This window comes from Poecilia mexicana, unplaced genomic scaffold (assembly GCF_051168715.1).
Source record: "Poecilia mexicana isolate PSO_F unplaced genomic scaffold, ASM5116871v1 scaffold_7, whole genome shotgun sequence".
Lineage (NCBI taxonomy): Eukaryota > Metazoa > Chordata > Actinopteri > Cyprinodontiformes > Poeciliidae > Poecilia > Poecilia mexicana.
Genome location: NW_028263376.1, coordinates 22,245,559 through 22,266,700, shown reverse-complemented (window position 1 = coordinate 22,266,700; position 21,142 = coordinate 22,245,559). Strand labels below are relative to the sequence as shown.

Genomic DNA, 21,142 nt, shown 5'->3' with positions numbered 1-21,142 from the left:
ACACGACTCGTTTATCGCGTCATTCTGGGCTCGGCCGTTGAGCAGGAAACAGCCTTTCCTCTCGGATTGTCGCCGTCGGAACAAACATACATTTTTGTCCTTGCTCAATGCACCCCTCGGCACAGAACACGCGGAAGCCGGTCAGAAGGAAGAATGCCTCCTTCGATGGAGATAGCCGTCCTGCTCCTCGGCGTCCTGGCTTTGGAGACGCGCAGGAGCGCCAGCGCGCTGCACATCCAGCAGGCGTTCGCGTCTCCAAACCTCACCAATAACTTCGTGGTGGATCCGGTGTCCAGGAGGGTCTACCTGGCCACTGTCAACACTGTGTACCAGCTCAACGGGACCCTGACCGTGGAGGTGGAGAAGAGGACGGGGCCGGTGGAGGACAACCTGTTGTGCCATGCGCCACAGCTGCCCCAGGCTCCGTGCGAGCATCCCAAATCCCTCACTGACAACTACAACAAGCTCCTGAAGCTCGACCGGGAGCAGGGGGTCGTGGTGATGTGTGGATCTGTGTACCAAGGCTTCTGCGAGCTGCGGAGGATGGGAAATATTTCAGAGATAGCGGTGGAGTTCCCACCTCAGGGCGAAAAGACGGTCTTCCCCAGCATGCTCAACATCGCTGCGAATCACCCGAACGCGTCCACAGTGGGGCTCATCTTCAAGAGCCACGGGGGGAACACCCGGCTTTTAGTCGGGGCCACATACACAGGAGCTGGGACTCAGTTCTTCCCAAAGAACCACAGTAAGGAGGACCTGCGCTTTGAGAACACGCCGGAGATCGCAATCCGCTCCCTGAACGTCAAGGATCTATCCAGGCTGTTCACCTATGACATCAACCCCTCTGAGGATAATGTGTTCAAAATCAAACAAGAGGTCAAAACCAAAAACAAGCTCAACTTCGTTCACGCCTTCATCCAGAAAACTTACTCCTACATCGCCTTTAACAACGACGCCAAAATGGGCCACAAGGAGAGCCAGCCGAACAGCATCCTGGCTCGGATATGTCTGGACAGCGACATCCCCCGAAAGTCCACCGGATCGGAGAGTAAGAAGCTCACCGAGTCCTACATTCAGATGCCCCTGCAGTGTGGAGCTAACGGGAACATTTACAACCGCCTGCTGTCCGTGTACCCCGCGGAGGTCCACGGAGGGAGCGGTGGGGGCCCGGAGCCCTATCTGTTTGGAGTGTTCTCCAAGGCGGACAGAAACTCTGCGCTGTGCGCTTTCAAGTTTGGAGACATCGAGGCGGAGATCCGACAGGGCCGCTCGAACTGCTCCAACTCCCCCAGCAGCGATGTTCAGGTGCTGGACAGCGTGATCCAAGGCTCCGGGGCCGTCTGCATCCAGAAGGGAAATATAGTGGTAAGCTTCACTTATGAAAATAAACAGTTTGCAAACATTGTTTACACCCTTGAACTTTTTGGAACTTCATTTATTTGGATTTTAAGAAACACAATAACACAATGTAAAGAAAACCACATACGCCACATTGGTTGGAGTATAGCTTTTTAAGTTAGAAATCTGAAAAGTGTGGTGTACAGTTATAGTTTCCTTTACTGAGATACCCATAAATACAATTCCACCCAACCAACTGGCTTCAGAAGTCAAATATTTCCACTCGATTATATAATCTAATGTAACAGCCAAATTGTTTTGTGCTGCAGAAAACACAGCATCTCATCATGAACAAATCATGCTTTAGATGAAAGATTGTGATGTCAGCAGCATGATGTGGGGACAGGGAAGTCAGATAAAGTTACACACAGGGAAATCCCAGAAGAAATCCTGTTAGGATCCGCAAATGACATAAGAGAAGTTTGGAGGTTGGCCTTCCAACAAAACATAGTCCAGACTTAAATCTAATTAACGGTTGTCTTAATTAGATTTAATTAACATAGTCTGAAAGAGCTCCAGCTGTTTTTTCCAAACAAGTACTGGTAAAAACTGACTTCTCTTTATGTGCTAAATAAAAGCTTGGAGTTGTAACTGTACAAAATATTGCTCTATAAAATACTAACCCAGACATATGACTACAGGTACACACCACACTTTTTAGATTTTTAGTTGTAAAAATAAAAATAAAATGTTCAGAATGCCAATGTGCCATATTCAGAGTCTCCAGTCCTCAAAGCAGTTGTCTCCAGTTCGACTCCTGCAATTTCCTATATGCTTGGATATCTAATCCACACATTTTGTTTTATTGCTATGCTGTAAACATAGAAACAGAATTTGCTTACTTATGAAACATAGGGCCCTATAGTTCCTCAGGGTGCAAACATGACTACTGTATCTCACACAGAAAGTTAACCTCCTGAGCCCTGAGGCTCCTGGCTCAGAGAGAGGATCTCCTATGTAAGAAATAAAGGTCATTAGAGATGAAAAGATCTTTAGAGCCACTTGAAAGGTTGTGGGAATGTTCAGACTCCCCTCACATCTAACAGCTCTGCTCTTCTCTGTCTTATCAAATCTGAAGCGCAGAAAGGGTTAACAGCTTACTATGTTGTTTTTTTTTTTTTTTTTTCCTGCTGCAGTTTATACTTGTGAGTTTTTGCCGCTAACTATAGCTCAGCCACAGATTTGGTTGCAGTGGTCGAGTACAAATAGCCGCTTTGTTGCTGTCCCGTGGTCAGACATTATCTTGTATTTCCACTCACATACCAGGCTAAATATCTGCCCTTAAGGAAACGTCAATGCTGGAAACTATATTTACCCTCTGTTCGGATGCCGTCACACAATGGAGGCAAAGTGAATCGGGAATGTGATGAAATTCCAGATTTCTGTTGTTGTGGTTCATACTGCCACAGTTAAGGTCAAAGGATGCTGCTGTGGCGCGACCAGGGAGCTGCCCTGCTCCACGGCACCGCCTTATTGTCTGTGGGCCCTGGGGCCACTCCATCCATGACCCGTTTTCTGAATGGATCTAACATCCTTCTTGGTCCTCAGGCCTTTGCAATATAGACAACTTCTTGTTCAAAAGCAATTTAGTCCAGATTTGTTTTTCCGCTTTTGATGTCATAAAAATACTTCTCATAGAAAAAAGTTAGTCCCTTTGGTTTTACATTTATTGGCTGCGGACACGTGATCCTTTTTGTAGTTGACAGTTTGAAGGCCAGCGCTGAGGGAAAGTCAGACACAATTTATGATAAGAGCGATGAGGCTGTGAGCAGAAGGGGCCCGTGGGAAACAACGCTACAAATATCCACTGTTCTTAATTCTTTCCCTCCCTTTTCTTTTTACTTCTTTCTTTTCTTTTCGTTTTCCTTTTTGGCTGAGCATGTTCTAAAATATTCAGCAAATTCCCAGTAGATCCTGGTGCTCATCCGAGCGTGGCGCTAATGTTTTATCACTGCTTACCGAGGATTTGACAAAAGCAAAGTCTTATGAGTGTTGAAGAGCATTGTAATCCCTTTTCAAGTATTCACTGACATGCCCACAAAGTAATTTAGAAGAACGAGCAGCACCAGAGTGATAGCTCCTATCACACACCACTTGCTTTCCACCAGACATTAATCACGCCGTGCTCCTGTTGTGCGCTCTGCTGTCCTGTCTTCTAATCTGTGTGAAAAACTGATGAGGATTGATCTCTTTTTCATTTCATCTTCCCTTCCAGTTGCAGCCTGAGCAGCTGGACTGCGGCGCCGCCCACCTGCAGCACCCTCTGGCTCTACGGAGGCCTCTTAGGGCCATTCCTCTTTTTGGAAACTCAGCCCTCAGTTCGGTCTCAGTGGATAATGTGCACAACCACACTGTGGTATTTCTGGGAACCAGTAACGGCCGTCTTCATAAGGTGAGGCCCACTGTCGCAGCATTACGGGTGAATGAAACTTCCATTGAATGCATATCTAAGGGTTAGACCCCCCTCCTGATATTATCCTGAAGAACTTATTTTAGGTAGGGGTTAAGCTGAAAAATTGGACATTCAGCAAACAGATACAAGTCAGTTCTAATAGAACACACATCACTACTAATTATAAATGCATTTGTGGTGTAAATAGTTTTAAATGCTACTGCATTATTTTTTTATGCTTGTTAGCCAAGGACAAACATATAATACCAAATAAGGCTGAATGATATCTGGAATATATAGAACTGGGATAGTACTGCTGAATATTGCAACAATATTGATTGTTATTAACCCATCTTTCATTTTTTTCCCCCTTCATCACTATCTCTTCTCCCAACCGTATTAATTTTTGCATCAAAGCTGGTAAAAAAATTATGATCATCATGAACATCGTGTGCCAGGAAAATTCTTCCAAAAGGCCGAATGTATTCCTGGTATACAGGCCTTGAATGCTTGGTTCTTAAAGGGGAGACATTACGTGTTTTCCATGCACATAGTGCCATTTTACAACACAATCAAGTAACTAATTACTGGGGCTGCTGCTAGTCAGTCGCAGGGTAGAGAAGCTCTCTGAGGTGAGGGCTCGGCTGGAGACTGCAGTGCCGAGAACTAGCTTAATGGAAATAGGCGTTACTTTATGAGAGCAGGCATTTAGGCATCCCAAATGGCTGCTAAAAATGCAAGAATTACTCAAAAGTGCATGAAAGAATCAAAGCAACATTCCTGGTATGTGTTCGATAACGTAATAACGCCATAATATGACATAAAGTTTGAAAAGAGTCAGTTTTACTTAATAACCCCCCTTTAAAATGCAGCATGCTAAATATTACACTAAAATAGTCATTTGCACACATGGAAATTGTGATGACAGCTTTGATTTGACATATTGTAGAGCTGTAATACTGAAAAGTTGGATTTTCTGGGTTCCCGGTCAGAAAAACAAAACAAAACAGCCTGCTGATGCTGGAACTCAGGCCGGGAACATCAGAGCTCGCGGAGCAACCTTGAGTTTCAATATGGCTGCAGGCATACAAAATGTAATGAATGTTGCCAGTATAAACCGAAAACTATGCACCTCTGACGGCATGTAGCCCATTAAACCAGTGGCACACATGTTGTTGTAAAATATCCGTTCCCTTTGTGTTTCAACACATAAAACAGAAAGAGAAATATATTGTTTTTGTCTTGTTTTCCTAGTTAGCTGCAAAACAAATAGGAAATCCTGGTGCTTTCTGACTTGTAACCGGGACGCTCTCATCCTGGGGCAACATCATTTCCAGCTCCCAGCTCTGAACAGCGAGACGACTTAAATGTAGCATAATTCCAAATGTCCGTTGGTGAAAAATAAATATACCCTTTAATAATGCTGCAAAACAATACAAATTTCTTCTCTTTGTTCTAGAAGGTGTTTCACCTTTCATCTTAAAGGCTTCTTTGTCATATCTGAAGAAAAGACATCCATGGAGCTTATAAAGGCTGGGGTATTCTAGGGTGGAGGTTCATCTTCCAGTAAGATCAGAAACTAAACAAACAACCACACATGCAAAGGGTGTTTCAGATTGAAGCATATTTGTGTATTAGAAAGGCCTAGTCAAAGTCCTTACTTTAACCCAATTAAGAATCTGTTGCGAGACTTAAAAATTGATCTTCAGAGCCTCCTCTCTGATTGAGTTTGAGCTATTTTGTAAAGTAGAACTGGTGGGAATAGATGTTGAAAGCCTTTAGAGACAGACCTGGACAGAAACATAGACTTGGTGAGGGTGAACACAAATACACACCTTAGTTGTTCACACTTTCATTTAAAGAAAAACTTTACTATTATATACATCTGGTTTTGCTTTGCAACTATGAATGAATTCATGTTCATCTAAATCCCAGTAAAATACGCTAGCCTCTCCTTACACCAGTACAAAAAAAATATTAGGATGCCTTAATCCTTACAAATGTTTGGTAAAGAATGATGAGCAATGGGTAAAAAAAAAACCAGACTAAAAGCACTAACTCCTCAGGTCATAGAGTTATTGCTGTATAAAATGGCCTCTCTGAAAGGAGCTCAAGTTTTTAATTTGATTGAGCCCTGAAGCTTGGAAAAACTGTTGGATCAGGAGACACGCACGGATGCTCTGATGTGGCTGCCGCAGCTGTCGATAAAGCTGAAGGTGTGTGAGAAAACACTCAGAGAACAAGCAGGACTATCTGCTTTCATCCTGTATCTTCTCAGCTCTGTCATCACTCCATCCCCCCACTAGGTCTTCTCCGCTTCAGTCATCGTCAGGTCATCCCTAAGCAGCCCTAATCATGCGCTCTAATGTTCCTCAGACCTGGTTATTGTCTGAGAGAAGCTCTTTAACGAGACTCAGTGAGGACTCGTGACTCAGCTCTGCCATGTGTTGGCCCGCGACCTCCGCTTTTACACATCCACCGACCATCCAGCTCGTGTCTAATTAGCAGCATTCCTTAATTCCTGTCTCAGTCACATTCCCAGTCGCCCCTGACTGAGATCCCAGCGAGCGCAACAATCTGCTGTCTTCAGATGCCTGTGGAAACAACGCAAGCCGACTCTGAAGGCTTGCTTTGCATGAGCTCTGTGCCTTTTACAGCATTAAAACCATACTGCTGGGAGCCAGTGGGGGTTGGGGGAAGCTCATTGTTTGGCCCCAACTGAGCTTGCCGTAATTGTTTTTTTTTTTTTTTTTTTTTTTTCGGAGGCTTTTTGCCGTAAACCAGATGCACCACATTGGTCGGAGTGGTGTAAACAGCACTGAGTGTGTATTTGTGTGAGTCTGTTTGCCTGATTACAGGTTCGACTGTGTTTTTTAGGTGTTTGACTTTGTCTGCAGGCCATTGCGAGAAGGTTTAGTGATTCCATGTGTTTACTTAGATGGATACAAACCCTGAGATTATGCATGTGTGCGTCAACCTTGTTAAATCCAGAGTGTGGTGCTTCGGTGACCTTGCAGCAACAACTTGCTTTGTGCTTTTTAGCTGTATGTGGCTCTGATTGTTTGCGTGCGTATTAGCGTGCATGTGTGTGGTGATGATTGTGCATGCGTGTGTGTGCCCTGAGGATAGAGCTGTTACAGAGGTTAATGGTGCTGTTAGTGTGTGTAATGTGATTCTGACTGTGAGTTTGGCTCAGACTAAACACAGGGGAGCAGTGGTTCAGATTAAGTTAGACCTCCTTTACTGTCTTTGAGAGAGCCCTCACTGAAGTAATTTGTAATTACATGCATTTTTTTAATGAAGTCTCTCCCTCCCCATTACGACTGACTTCCATTTTCCTGCGTCTGGCAGTTTCCGCCTCTATCGCTCTCTCTCTCTCTCTCTCTCTCATCCAAATTTGCTCCCTCAATCTCTCACTTCATCGCTCCACTGTCCCCCCCCCCACGTGATTCCATTTTTATTTCACCTCAGCCTCAAATGTAGAAAAAAACAACAACCTTTGATTCACTGTGAAAACAAACTTTATCTACAGATATTGAAATAAAGGGTGCAAAAAGATTTAATCACACTAAACATTTCTTGTTTTAAGTCAGTTTGGATAAACAAAGCCCTTTCTGTTTGCTATTATTCTGGTTGCTCCAGAATAATAAGGGAGGGATTTTTGAAAATAAGTTTTGAAAAATAAGCTTATAGACATACTATTGTCTACAAGCGCCAGACAATAGTTTGCAGGACCTTTTGTCCCATTCCTCCTGACAGAACTGGTGTAACCGAGTCAGGTTTGTAGACTGCCTTTACTGACTTTAAAGTTTTGTGACGTTTGCTCCAAAAATGACTTTGTTATCCATATGCTTCATTGTACCTAAATGGTGGTATGTTTTGGATCATTTGCACCCAAGCTTTAACTTCCTGATTGAAACCTTGAGACTTTGCTCTAATATGTCAACTCCTCTCCAGTTCTTTCCTCGTGATGCCATCTTCTTGAACAGTGCACCAGTCCCTCCTGCAGTAAAACACTCCCGACATGATATTGTCTACATTGTACATCACATAGTGATGGTTCTCAGGTTTGCTAGCTTCCCACCTTTTTCCACAAAATGTAAAAAATGATCATTACGGCTGAACAGACACCAAAACATGTCCAAAAAAAGTTAAGGCCTTCGCCTTGAGTGTGTTTCCAAATTGTAGTCTTGCTTTTGATGTTTCTTTTACAGTAGATTAGTGTTTTAGCCCAACTGCATTCAGAACTGTGAATGATAACTGACTGGTTTCAGCCAGCATCTATTTAAGGTCTTTTGGTTTTGTTATAAAAATAACAAAAATTTATTAAAATTTAAAATTTAAAATTTATTAAATAAAAGTTTTATTTCCTCATTGTATTTTGAGGCGATGCTTTAAATGTCATCCACAAAAAAAATAAATAAAATAAAAATAAAATAAACTGTTCTGGCATTTAGAAAATAGAAGAAAAATACATAAATTGGAAGTTGTTTATTTTGATTTAAAACTAAATAATGGTTACAGAAAACTAATGTGACCTTTTATGCAGTGTATGTTAGTATCTGGTATCAACTACATTTCTCTTGCTGGCTCACCTCTATCGATCTTTATTCTCCTGGTTGTACACATCCAAAACATGCTCACACAGAGAGAGGACAGGAGAGAATGAGTGCACAGCAGCTGAGCGTTCCTTGGTTGAATAGAGCCTTTGATCTGCATGAAGATAGATAGAGAATGGAGTCAGAGCGACCTGCCAGTGCAGCAGGTGTTTTGCTGGCTGACCGGGTGGCGCTTTGTGCCACAGCTCACCTCCTATTCTTTACCCTTTCCAGGTGTGTGGGCCGCTGTTTGCAGGCTCCTCGCTGTGTCACTCTCTGCGTGTGTTCGCAGTCACTGGGGTGCAGGCTGAAGACACAATACAGCTGCTCACTATCCCCACTGTGTGTTGCTTATAGAAGTGGTGGGTGGCGTTTAAAAATGACAGCAATATTTGGAGCCTGAGACAATGTCTTTCATCCGGCTTTACTAAGCTTCTGTCTGCTTCGGTTTAAAATTACCCGGCCTGGCTCAGTAGGTGGTGACGTTTGTTTTTCTTGCGCAGTTCAATGCAGAAATATTCTCCTTTCTTGGACATTGTCCCATTTTGACATGTTACCGCCAGAAATTTAATTTTTTTTTATTATTCAAATGAAGTGGAAAGAAAATGATAAAAGAATGTGAACATCTGTAAAGTGAGGGGCTCGTTTGTATCCACAACCTTTACTCTAAATCCATTTCAAACACGTTTCTTCAAATGTCATGTAAATAGTTAGCAAAGTTTAGCTGCTTGTTCTTTTTTAATAGAAAACAATGCAAGTGTTCTGTAAAGACCTCGAAGTTTTGAAAATAAAAAGAGTATAGTACAGCAGCAAACCTGTCAAGACATGACACCTAAACAGGAATCTCCATCTTGTGGGTCGAAAATGTCTCTTCAGATCCTCCACTGTGATAAGATAAAATGAGGAATTGATCAGTGCTTTAAAATGTAAAGCCACGTAACCAAATGCCGTCCTTTGAAGTTTTAGTGTAAAGAATATTTTTGTTTTGTAATTTGTTTGTGTTTTGGTTGCAAACTGAAGTGTTTTTGGCATCGTTTTCTAAAAATACGCAATGTTATGCCAAAGAATAGATATCCATTCTCTTTTGTGTAAAGGTTTAATGAACAACAACATAAAAATTGTGCTTTAATTTGAAAATCTAAACAAATATAGTATTGTAGATATTGTAAAAACAAGCTATTTCAAGCTTCTCTTACACAATAACCAGCATTTCTGCCTCTAAATACATTTTAAGGAGAAAAAAAAAATTGTTTGGGTGCAAAGGTTGTTGACCCCATGACCTAAAGTGACAGAGAAGCAGTGAAATGGTCCATGGTAGATGTGCAGGAGCAGCAAAGATTCACAGCTCAGATGGAAGAATCTCTTAACAGGATAGAGCATAAGTCTAATATCATTTTAGTGGTAAAAAAAAGGCCTCTGCTGAAAGAAAGCTGTAAGCAGTCCTGTCTAAAATTTAGATATTCAAATAAACCCTTCAACATGAAGCATGTGGAAGAAGGTGCTCTGATGAAGTAAAAGGTTATGTGGAGGACCTAACACTGCGCGTCACCATAGACATACCATTCTCACTGTGAAAAATACTGGTGGCAGCATCATGTCCACAACTGGAGTGAATGAACGGATAATTACAAGACGAACCTGGAAGAATTTACAATCTGTGTTAAAGCTGCAGTAGTTAACGTTCGAAAACATTTGTTGAAACTGTCACTGTGTTGTGACTCGATAACATGAGACAGATAATTTGTGAAAACTATCATGCTCCTCCACCTCCTTCCTGAGCGACTACTGTAATCTGCAGAAATGCACATCTCCCAGTCAGAAACCAAAAGGCCAGGAAGAAGGTCTTAGTGCTGTCAATCACATTTGTATATCCGCTGCTCAGTGCGCTAACAGTGGAGAAACAACTTGCTGTTACAAGAGCTCCTTTTGACGCTGGGAGAGACATGCCTCAAACTAAAGCAAAAGGAAGGCTGAGTGTGGATGCACACCAACCCTTTTTAGAGTTTCATGTGTGAAAATCTAGAAAATGATCCATTATTGCCTTCCACTTCAAACTACAAGCGCTGCTTTGTGTCGGTCTATCACATAAAATCCCAGTAAAATAAATTACTGACAAAAAAAAAAAAAAATCCTGGAAAAAGTTCTAAAAGTGTGAATGCTATTCTAAGGCCCTGTGCATGTCCCGCAGATGGAGAGGCGACAGTGCCCATGATTGTCAATAAAAGTGTCAGTCAGTGTGCCAGTTCCCTAGAATGGCAGGATGTCTCCACTGAAGAGAAACCCAGTGAATTACAGAAATAAGGGCTTTCTCTGTTAGCGTGACAGGAAGTCTCACTCAGCGCTGTTTGTTTTTCCTACAGAGCTCTCTATGTGTGAGTGTGTCTGTGTGTGCATATGTTTGTGCGTACGTGTTAATATTTCACCATTTTATTATCTTGAGCTGTAAGATGGCCAGTCTGTAGATAAATCACAGCTCGGCAGAGCAAGATTAGGCACATTTGCTTGAGCAGAGAATCTCCTAAAATGTTTTTGAGCGGATGAAACAAGAAAAAAACATATTCAGGAAATTAAGTAATGAACTAAAATTATTTTAAGGATTTTTTTTTGTTTGTTTGTTTCTTAAGACTTGCCGATACTCGCAGTTGCTGTCAGACATGAAAGCTTTTAACTTGCTGAGTTGAAGTTTCTACTGTTAAGTTGGATGATTTAGGAGGGACTCTGTCAATTTGTCATTTCACCTATTTGTACCCAAACATTTCCATTTCACCCCATGCTGAGCTATTGGCATCAAATTGCTGACTTTGCATTAAATTTAGCAAAACCTCTTGAACATAGGATGTGGTCATGTGAAGGCTGATTGAGCTTCATGTATGAAATCAGTTCTCTGATAGAGTTTTTCTTTGACTCTCAGTTCTCCTTCAGATAGTTTTTAAGTTTTAAGACACTTCTTTTGTCCTCCGCTTCGCTTGTCAACTTTCCACCTTTTGAGGAAAAGGAGTAAAACAGCAGCCATAATCCACACAGAAACTTTAAAGGACCTTCAAAAAGTCAAGGGAATCACTGATGAAAACTGATTGTGACTCTCGGAAGTAAAAAAAATAGAGAAATTGAAAGTGCTCTAAAAAACTTTTGCCAAATACAGCATTGTTCTCGGCAAACGATTCATTAATATTTCAACAAGCAGCTCCTGGAGCCTCCGATGACACCTTTCCCCGACATGGGAAGGAGCAAGCCTATCGGCAGGCTGACGAAACCTCGCAAACATTGTTGTAGGTGGAAGCAGCCTCCCAGCAGAGATCATTATGTGCAAGTTTCTGTCGGGAGTCACCAAGCGTGTATAGACAAATGTCAGAAAGCCTGAATTTGTTCAATCAGCAGAAAGCAAATGCAATTCATGTTGTCTTGTAAACCATGTGGTGCTTAGATAAAGCTAGTGGTGCCAGACTGAGGTTCTCTGGTACGTTTGATCTTAATTCACACTGATTTCTACTCTCACTCTATCTTGGCAGCTGACCCTCTTCCCTAACATGACCTTGGCCAGCCAGAGGAACATGAAGCTGCCAGCTGGCGAAGCGGTCCACCACATCATGACTTTCGACCCCAACGACGGCAATTTTCTTTATGTCATGACCTCTCACCACGTAAGCACCCGAGCACAGACAAGGTTTCAGGCGGTAGATGTTTACTGCTAATCTGCACAGATGTCACAGACAGAGGAACCACAAGAACCACTTTCAGAACACATCTGCTAAAATCCAGGCTCATTGCTTCCATTTAGCAGAACACGGTTAGATTTGTTGTGGCGCTCTGAGCTCCTTCAGAGTTCAAAGCTCCCAGCTGGTTTCACAACTGCTGCACTTAAGGCTCTATGCGGTTGCACCTACAGCATTCATGTCACATAGCGTCGGTGTACCTGATTTCTTTCTGTGAAGAGATTAAATCACATTGCTTCCTGTTGCAGACGCATTTTAATATGCACACTGAGGAGCTGAAGTTGTTTTCACACATTTTATGGGAAGTTGTTGCAAAAGATCTCGTTAGCAACATACAGCACGATCCATAGCCTCTTGAATGTCATGTTGAAATCTGTAACATTTGACTGAAAATTGAATAGATTGACCTCAAAGTTTGGAAATATGACACAAATACATTGTTCTTTGCAACCTGCCGTGCACACGTGTTCTAGACAGAAAGCATTGTAGAAAAAACAGGTACAAAATTATATATATATATATATATATATATATATATATATATATATATATATATATATATATATATATATATATATATATATATATATATATATATATCTCCAGAGCTTCTCAGTCAGCAAAAACTCCCCAATCATTGGTAGTGTGATGTTATGTTTTTTTTTTTTTTTTTCATTTCATTGTAATTTCACCAATTTTGACATTGAAACCAGGGATAACAACAATGGTATATGTACAGTGACCCAGAAATGTAAAAAAAAATTTAAAAAATGCATCAACAAAATCACAAGCTGAAGTTATGCTAAAATGAAAGTTTTGCTAAACATGCTAGCATAGCTTCTGTTGTAGCTTTTGTTTTGTTGTGGATTCTGCATTTTGTCAACCCTTCCGGGTCATATTAATGATGGTAATAATAATAACTACAAAATCCCTTTTTCATGCTCCTTGTCAAAAACAATACATAATCTACTACCCACAGAATCTGCTTTGTAAAATGAAGAAACGTATATTTATAACAGCAAAAATAATGCTCTGTCACTACCTATTTTCCTAGAATAACTGAATCTGGAAATTTCTGCTGACCAATTTATGGACTATTTTTAAGTTCATTTATTGCATTATCCATTGGGAATGCTAGAAATTACTATTTTCTCTGAGGCCAGACCACATCATTAAATTGCTTGTTATGTCCGCCCAGCAGTCCAAATCCCACAGATGACCTAATTACAAAGATTAGGCAACAGAGAAAAAGAAGCAAATCCCGACTTCTGACAAGCTGTAGCCAGCAGATGTTGTGGAGTGTATATGTTCAGTGACATATTAACTGATGTTCAGAGCTGTCACAGAATAAATTGCTGTTATTTATTTGTCTTCTACCAAACCAGCAAGTTTGTTAAAACCGTAAATCTCTCTCTCTCTCTCTCTCTCTCTCTCTCTCTCTCTCTTTTTTTTTTTTTTTTTTTTTAATTGCTGTTGCTGGTGTGTACAGATGCTGAGAGTAAAAGTAGCAGAATGTGACCAGTGGAAGAGCTGCACTGACTGCTTGGGGGCTAAAGACGCCTACTGTGGTTGGTGCACTTTGGAGAACAGGTGAGAATGACAACCTTTTGTGGTTTTGAAATATCTTTCTTTCAGGTTGCATTCACACCAGCCCTGCTTAGTTCACTTTGATCAAACTCTTAGTTTGTGTGCCTACACCGTCCGGTTCATTTGGGGAGGATCGAAATCACAATAAAACTCTGACACTCATCAAAACTATCAGTCTTCGCTTCAGTCTGGTCTGCTTTTCTCTGCAGACCAGAGAAAAGTGAACTCTGGTCTGCCTGAAAACCTAGAGGGGGTGAACAGGTTTCTCCAGCGGTTTGGTGTGTTTGACGCAGCTGAAAATGTAACAAATTTGGCCCCTTATCGAACCGAGCCCACCGGACTGTCAGGTGTGAAAACAACCTTTATTGTATTCTGTTTTCCTTGATTTTCTTCTGGTAAACATAATTGAATCATATTACCGTGTGATATAGTGCCAAGGTCATGCCATGTGGTTGATGACATAATCAGAAAGGATGAAGTGTGGAAAGGTTCACTTCGTCTTTTTAGTTAAAAGCAGAAGCTTGACTGCTGCTGTGATGCTGTGCTACAGAGTGATCTGACTTAGCAGTCCTTTGGAAGCAATAAAAGCGAAGACTGATAGTTTGATGAAATCGCTTCTGTTTGCCGCTTTGATACTTGAGGCACAGTAAAAAAAAAAACACTGACTCTTTTCCTGTTTTCGGGATTTGTCACTCTCGCTTTGAAAGTGTCGCCTTGGCACTAGCAGAGCGTGTTTTGGGTTTGAAAAACTGTCCTTGGATCACTATTGATTTGCTTTCCACTGAGCTGAGCCTCAGACTTGGGAGCAACATTATTGTTTGGAGTGTTCCCCTGGCTCTGGGGCGGTCTGAGGGTGGGAGTGCCTGACGAGGAGTGACTTGGCTGAAGTGGAGCTGTGAGCTGGTGGAAGTACACAGTGATTAATGTGACTGAGTCTGGATGGGCTTTCTGGACCCATGTCAGAATATGAGTGCCGTCGAGCTGTGTTTATGTGGGTCCGTGTTCTGGTTAGTTGCCAGTGATTAAAGCAGATCAGTCCAGATAGTAAATTTAGTGACAAGCTGTGCTGCAGCTCTAGAGGTCCTAGGGCTGCTAGAGGTCGTTAAGAGCTGGAAGGGTTAAAACGAAGTGTGTCTGTGTGAATGTGATCAGCCTGTCTCACTGTCTCGTTGTCAGTGGTGGTTTTTGATATGAGCGATATGGCCTAACATCCTGGGCAGCACAGCTTTTGGGATGATATACAAAACAAAATGCTCTCAATCAATCTCATATGAAAACACTTTATCTGCACTGATGAAGACTTACTCATCTTGGAATGCCAGACACTTGACAATGAACATGAAACTGATGCTGTGAGCTACTTGTTGACTCATTTCACCAGAACATTGACATTTCCTTTCTAGGTGTTTTGTTCATCTTTAAAAATTGGGGGAAAAATATGAAAAGAGCTTCGTCTGAATGTGGTGTCACTCTTGATGTGGAGACTTATGAGCTACTCAGACCATACGCACATTAATAACAACACACAGACTTTGAAAAAGTATCAGGACCTACACTAGAATATTAAAACCACAAAAGAAAAGATGAGACGGGATGTGGTGAGCAGAAGTAGGGACTTGCCCAGGGCTTCAGTCATCTAAAACCCGGCATTGCTCATTGTTATCTCCCTGCCTCCTCTCCCTATTTATCTATCTGTTGTTTTTTTTCCGCTTTCTTTCTCACTTCACTGCATTTTTTACTCTAGCGACCCTCCCTGTCCTCCGCTTTCTATTTTTTTTTTTTTTCATTCCTCGCCCTTCTATTCTCCAGTAGCTTTGAGAATTTTAGCCGTCTATCTCTCTGCCTGCCACCCTGTCTCCCTACTTCTCGTCTTCTCCTCCCCCTGTGCCCCTGTCCCCTTTCCTATCCCTCTACAAAGGAGCGTTGATTGTGATGATGGTAGTGGGAGGGAGCGAGCACACTGGTTCTTTTTACAAGGAAATGTCAAAGTGTGTAAGCCTGCGTGCAAGTGTCAGCGTGAGTGCGCGTCTCTCTCTGGCTCTCAGAGGCCAGGGAGCTGATGTCATGAGTGTTTGTGTGTTTGATGCACTGTTTGGCCAGGCCCGCCAGCCGCTGGGCTGGCTTTGTGGTTTCGAGGCCTGGGGGATGTGGCGTGGGGGTGGATGATGTCCTTCATCACCTCACTGTCTGATACAACGGCAGACACTGGGAGCAGAGGAGGAAAAGCCAAACTACTAGATTTCGCAATCTGTGAAGCCGCCACTGTCCCTTTGGGGGCCAGCTTGATTATATGCACGGCTCTGACGTCTCTCGGCACATCCGCAATGTGGAGGGAGCACGAAAACACGTCTGTTCGCTTGTGTGAGGTGACGCTGTTGTCAGAAAAAGAGAGCCGGTTTCTCTGGCGGAGATAAAACCCAGTCCTTGATCACTGCTTTCATGCCGGTGCTGGTTTAATCTGCCACATGTCACGAGAAAGCACTTAAATATCTTTATTTGAATCAAATTATGCATGACATGCCATCGTTGCTATTCACAAATTATCATGCTTATCTGCATGTTCTTATCTCTCAGTGTATGTGTGCGTGCGTGCGTGTGTGTCTGCGTTGGTTTGTGTTGGCGTGAGCACTTCAGAAGCTCATATGTTCTGCTGCTGTTTAACAGCTTCACCGGCTTCCCACCTCTTCAGACACTCTGGGGGGTGATGAGTTTTCACAGGTCATATTTTAGCTGAAAATGTTGACTCTGTTTATTTTAAAGGAGCTTTTTTGAAAAAGCTTTTAAAGTCTGGCAGAGCGTGGAGAGGGAGAGGACGAGTGTTTGCATGTCAGAACTGTATTTTCATCGCTGTGCGTATTAGTGTTTCAAAAGAAAGTGAAGTGCTTTGAATTAATTTCTTCACAGTGCAATGTTTGAGAAAATTGCTGTTTGAATTAGCAGGCAAGGTGTGAATACATTTTAGGAAAGAAAAAAAAAACACTATGAGTGAGTTTGTTGTTTTCCTCTCCTAACAGTAGGACAGCTATTAGTAGTGCACTTCACAAATCTGGCCTTTATGGAAGTGTGGCTTGGAGAAAGCTATTGTTTAAATAATGCTGTAAGATTTGAAGTTTGTGGCGTGCAAATTACAAGAAACAAGAAGATGGTGGAAGCAATTTGCCTAGTCAGATGAATCGAACAATGAACTTCTTGACCTTCTTGCACCGTGAAGCATAGTAGTGTTGGCATCATGCTGAGGGAATCCTACCAGTGGTAAAAAAGTAACTGCTGCCCCGTTTACACCACTCTTCAGTAAAGCCGCAACAGGTTTGCCTCGTTAACCTGTCGCCGATGATCGCAGTCTCTCACACCGACACTTTTCGAAACCAGATCTTAGAGTGACACTTTTCTGTGCGACACCTCCGCAGAGGTCTGAAGAACTCCTCAAGCATGAAAGCGCACATGCACAGAAAACACAGCTGTAGGGTTCAATCTATGCGTGCACAGGCAGATAACAATAATGTTAGCATTGAGCTATGTTGTGTTACTTAATCTGTCCAATTTAACACAACTTCTGATAAGGAATATTACACGTTACATGAACATTTGGCTAATGGGAGATGAAGATGGATTAGTGTTTTGTAAATGAGGTGGAAGCTAAGGGTCAAAAGCACGTGCGCGTTTGATGACATGTTAGAATCACAGTGCCATATAGTGGCCTGGAATGACAACTGCAACTGACTCAAGGTGTCCTGGTGGTGCCATCTAAATGTGGTGCTGTCTAAATGTGGAGCTTTTCGCCAATCAGCAACCGAAAATAACGGCAGTTTCCAGGCAGCCGGCTCGTGTAACTGTAACCTACATGTACCACGCCAACCCTGCTGTGAAACATGGTGGTGGTAGTACCGTGCTGTGGGGAGGCTACTACTGCAGAGGCAGGGAAGCTGGTTAGATTTGAAGGGTAAGATGACTGTTGTTGTTTCGAGGAGTTGTTTTGAACATCTTTTAAAGTGGCGCGGAGATTGTGTAAATTCATCGCTGTCTGTATTTGTGCTTCAGAGGAAAGTGAAATAATTTGACTTAATTCCTCCACAGTGCAGCGTTAGAGCAAATTGCTGTTTGAATTAGCAAGATTTTACGAATGAATTCAAGATAATGAAATGAGAGAGTTTCTTTTCTTTTTTTTTCTTGCTGTTTGTTGATGCTCCTTTCCTTTTGAGATGTAAAATAAAATTTCCTGGATGCTTGCTTCAGTTTCGTCCAATTAGGACGCATTCAGCACTTAAAAGATAAAATCTAGACATTACTGCATGAACTAAATATATTCTTCCGGGCTGAAAGCAAGGGACGCTGTCACAGTGGTTAGCGCTGTCACAGTGAGAAAACTGACGGTTGGCCTAGGGACTTTCTGAGTGGAGTTTGCATGTTCTGCCTGAGCCGTTGTGGGTTTTTTATGGCTTCTTTCCACTTCCAAAAACAGTCACATTCAGTTTTATTGCTGATTCTAAATTAGCAGTAGGTGTAAGTAGGAGCAAGCATGGTAGTCTGCCTCTCTGTTTGATTTGAACTGAATGTACCCAACCCCTGGAAGGCGCTGCGATTTAAAGCCCGTCTCTTTAGACTGGAAGGAGGAAAATAACCATACTTTCACAGCTTTTCCCCCCTCCCGTACTTAGCTGCAGTATATCATAATGTAGCACATTTGTGGGATTCCTGCAGGGGACCAGTCAGCAAGAGTTCACATATCTTGATCAACTAGCAGGCTAGTGAGTGCGGGCATTTTTCAGAAAGGGGATATTAAAGACACAGGTGGTAAAAGTTTTTTTCATAGAGGATGATCTTGTAAACAGCATCTAATGATACATTTTCTTCTTAATGGTAATACATTTGGATCTCTGCTCTTTAGTTTCTTACACCAAATTTCAAAATGTCTCAGTTTTGCAAGGTCAGTGATGGTATTCAGCATAGCTTGGTTTTTAGGAGTGGTCATTTGAGCTGCGGTTGCCTTTCTATCGTGTTGAACCAGTCTGACCATGACCTCTGACATCACAGAGCCATAATTTTTGCCGCAACTGCCTCTCACTGGATAGTTTGGCCTGTTTTTTTTTTTTCATCCATTCTCTGCAAAGCAAAGAGATGATTCTGCATGAAAATCTCACTGAAGACCAGCATTTTCAGAAATACTACGATCAGCCCATGTGGTGCTAACAAATATTCCAGAATCAAAACACTTTCATTCCCTTTCTGGTGCTTGGTTGGAACTACATCAAGTCGCCTTCATCATATCCAGCGACCTAAATACTTTGAGTTACATACTGACATATGGAAGAAATATATCTTGTAAGAGTAAGACTTTTTTTTTTTTTTTAGACAAGATAGGGATCAAGTTAATCTTGGGATGGATTGAGAAAACTCCTTTTCGGAGTTGAAATTTTTATTGAATATAAAGATGGGTGGGGGGATAGAAATTCAAAGGATGAGCAGTGAAGGCCAAAAAGCCTTTTTTCTCTTCTCTACTCATCAGTTGTTTTTCATTAATAAAATATATGCACTTTTGACTGTTTGGCCAAGGAAGACTGCCTTGGTGTCATCACAGCATCCTGACCATGGTGAGAATGGGCTGCTGCATTCACTGCTGACTTTATAGTAATCTATCCCATAAGCAGGCATGTCGCTCAAGATAAGAGAAAATACAATGCTTTTCATAAAACTGCATTATATGCAGTGTCTAATTTAACATCAATTTGCACAATATCCTGATTTTTAAAGGACAGCTCGGATGTAATATTTGGTTAAGGATAATGTTTGTATTGCCATGCATTCCCATATGATGCATCAGTAATAGCTTTAGACAGTTAGATGGCCTTTGATGCCTATGCGGGGGTTAAGTCATGGTAGGTATTTAAAACATCATGATGTGGGTAAATTAAACAAGTTAAAAGTAATTTCAACCAATATAATCATTATAATATACTAAAATAATATTGCAATTGCTTGTATTCCTACCTTTGTGCAGCTAGGCCTTTAATAAGCATGAAGGCTAAGCTTTGGCACAGCTCACATAAACATGATTTCAGTTAAGTTGTTGTAAGATAATATGGCTGATTTATTGCTAAAGTCCAAGACTGCGCCAATCAGTTTTGGAGTTATCAAAATATTTTTTGTCCTCTCACTGATGTCTGCCCTCTTAAATGTAGTCATCGTCTTTGCAGCTTTGCTAAATTCCAAAGCGAGTGGTAATTATCATCCTGTGTGCATTGTGAGGGTGAACAAAATCCCCTTCAGTTGGGACCGTTGAGAATGCGTTCAGAGTTTGAGTTTGTTTGTGTCTGGGTTTCTTTTCTTTTTTTTCCACATTGCTTCCAGAGCCATCATTTTTATTTTTAGCTCAGTAGCTGACCTCACAGACCCTCCAGGTCCCTAAGTGCCAGTGGGACTGAGATTTTGGATGTCTACTTTCCTCAAACACAAATCCTCACACTTGCAGGCACATGGCCACACACTTTACTTTAAAACAACCACAAAAGTGTGAAAGGAAAGTGGGATGTGCCAAGCTCATAATGGGACATGTGAGGAGGACACTAAATGGGCCCCTCTTTTGATTCTTCTGTAGCTCTGACTGAAAGGTCACTTTGTCCTTTCAGTCAGAGCTACAGATGAACTGAACTCTGTGCCAACATTGAAGTTCATTAGTGAAACACAAGTCAAAGTGTGAGCCCATGTTGCTTGTCGAATGGCCTTTCACAATCTTTCCTGTACCAGGAATTCATTATTTTACAGCCGAGCAGCTTTAAATGTGTCCTTGAAACAAACATGCAGATTCATGGATGCACTGTTGCTTCATGCAGATTAAGTCCCAGTCTGGTAGTTTTTGTTATTCTGATATCTGCGACTGGTTCCTGATCTTGGCGCCTGCCGGATGGGTTACCATAGCAATGCGTGTGACCTAGAGTCAAGTGGTCTCCTGTGCCGAGCCAGGCAAACTGACAGCCGAGGTCTGAATGTGACATTAGGAGACCAGAGCACCTCATAAATCTGCGGGAAGCAGACCGTGAAACCCAACGGTGAGACTTTGACAAGTTCTGGAATGAAATGGAAACTGAAAAGTTCGTGCTTTCCTCGCAAAGGATGAAATGTTGACCTTAAAGCTCTGCGTTCACACATGCACAGCTCTCAATTACAAGATGCAGCGATGACAAGCGGTTATTATATGTGATCATAGCGTCAAATGGGACCGAGAGAGTTTTCTAAGCAAGGTGGAGCTTAAAGCCTATGTGGCCATGTTGTCGCAGTGCTTTGCAGAATTAATCAAACGCCTTAAACTTTTTCACACTTTGTGATGCTAAAACCGGAGAGTGTAGTTATTTAACTGATAGACAAACCTAAAATAACTGGCACTATGACAACATTAGTGGACAAATAGCATCATGAAGACCAAGGAACTTTGTAGACGGGTCAGGGAGAAGGGTGTGAAG

General features: G+C 41.9%; 1 protein-coding gene across 4 annotated transcripts in view; it reads left to right on the top strand.

Annotated features, from left to right (window-relative positions):
- The window catches only part of plxnd1 (plexin D1), a 99,440-nt gene continuing 78,298 nt past the window's right edge, over positions 1 to 21,142 (top strand). For 3 of the 4 annotated variants that reach the window (XM_088007256.1, XM_088007254.1, XM_088007253.1), the window contains exons 1-4: positions 1 to 1,365; positions 3,614 to 3,790; positions 11,898 to 12,029; positions 13,591 to 13,691. In XM_088007256.1, the coding sequence (XP_087863382.1) occupies positions 154 to 1,365; positions 3,614 to 3,790; positions 11,898 to 12,029; positions 13,591 to 13,691 (1,622 nt within the window). In that variant the 5' untranslated portion in view covers positions 1 to 153. The remainder of the gene's footprint in view (positions 1,366 to 3,613; positions 3,791 to 11,897; positions 12,030 to 13,590; positions 13,692 to 21,142) is intronic. The other variant, XM_088007255.1, reaches the window with a different exon arrangement.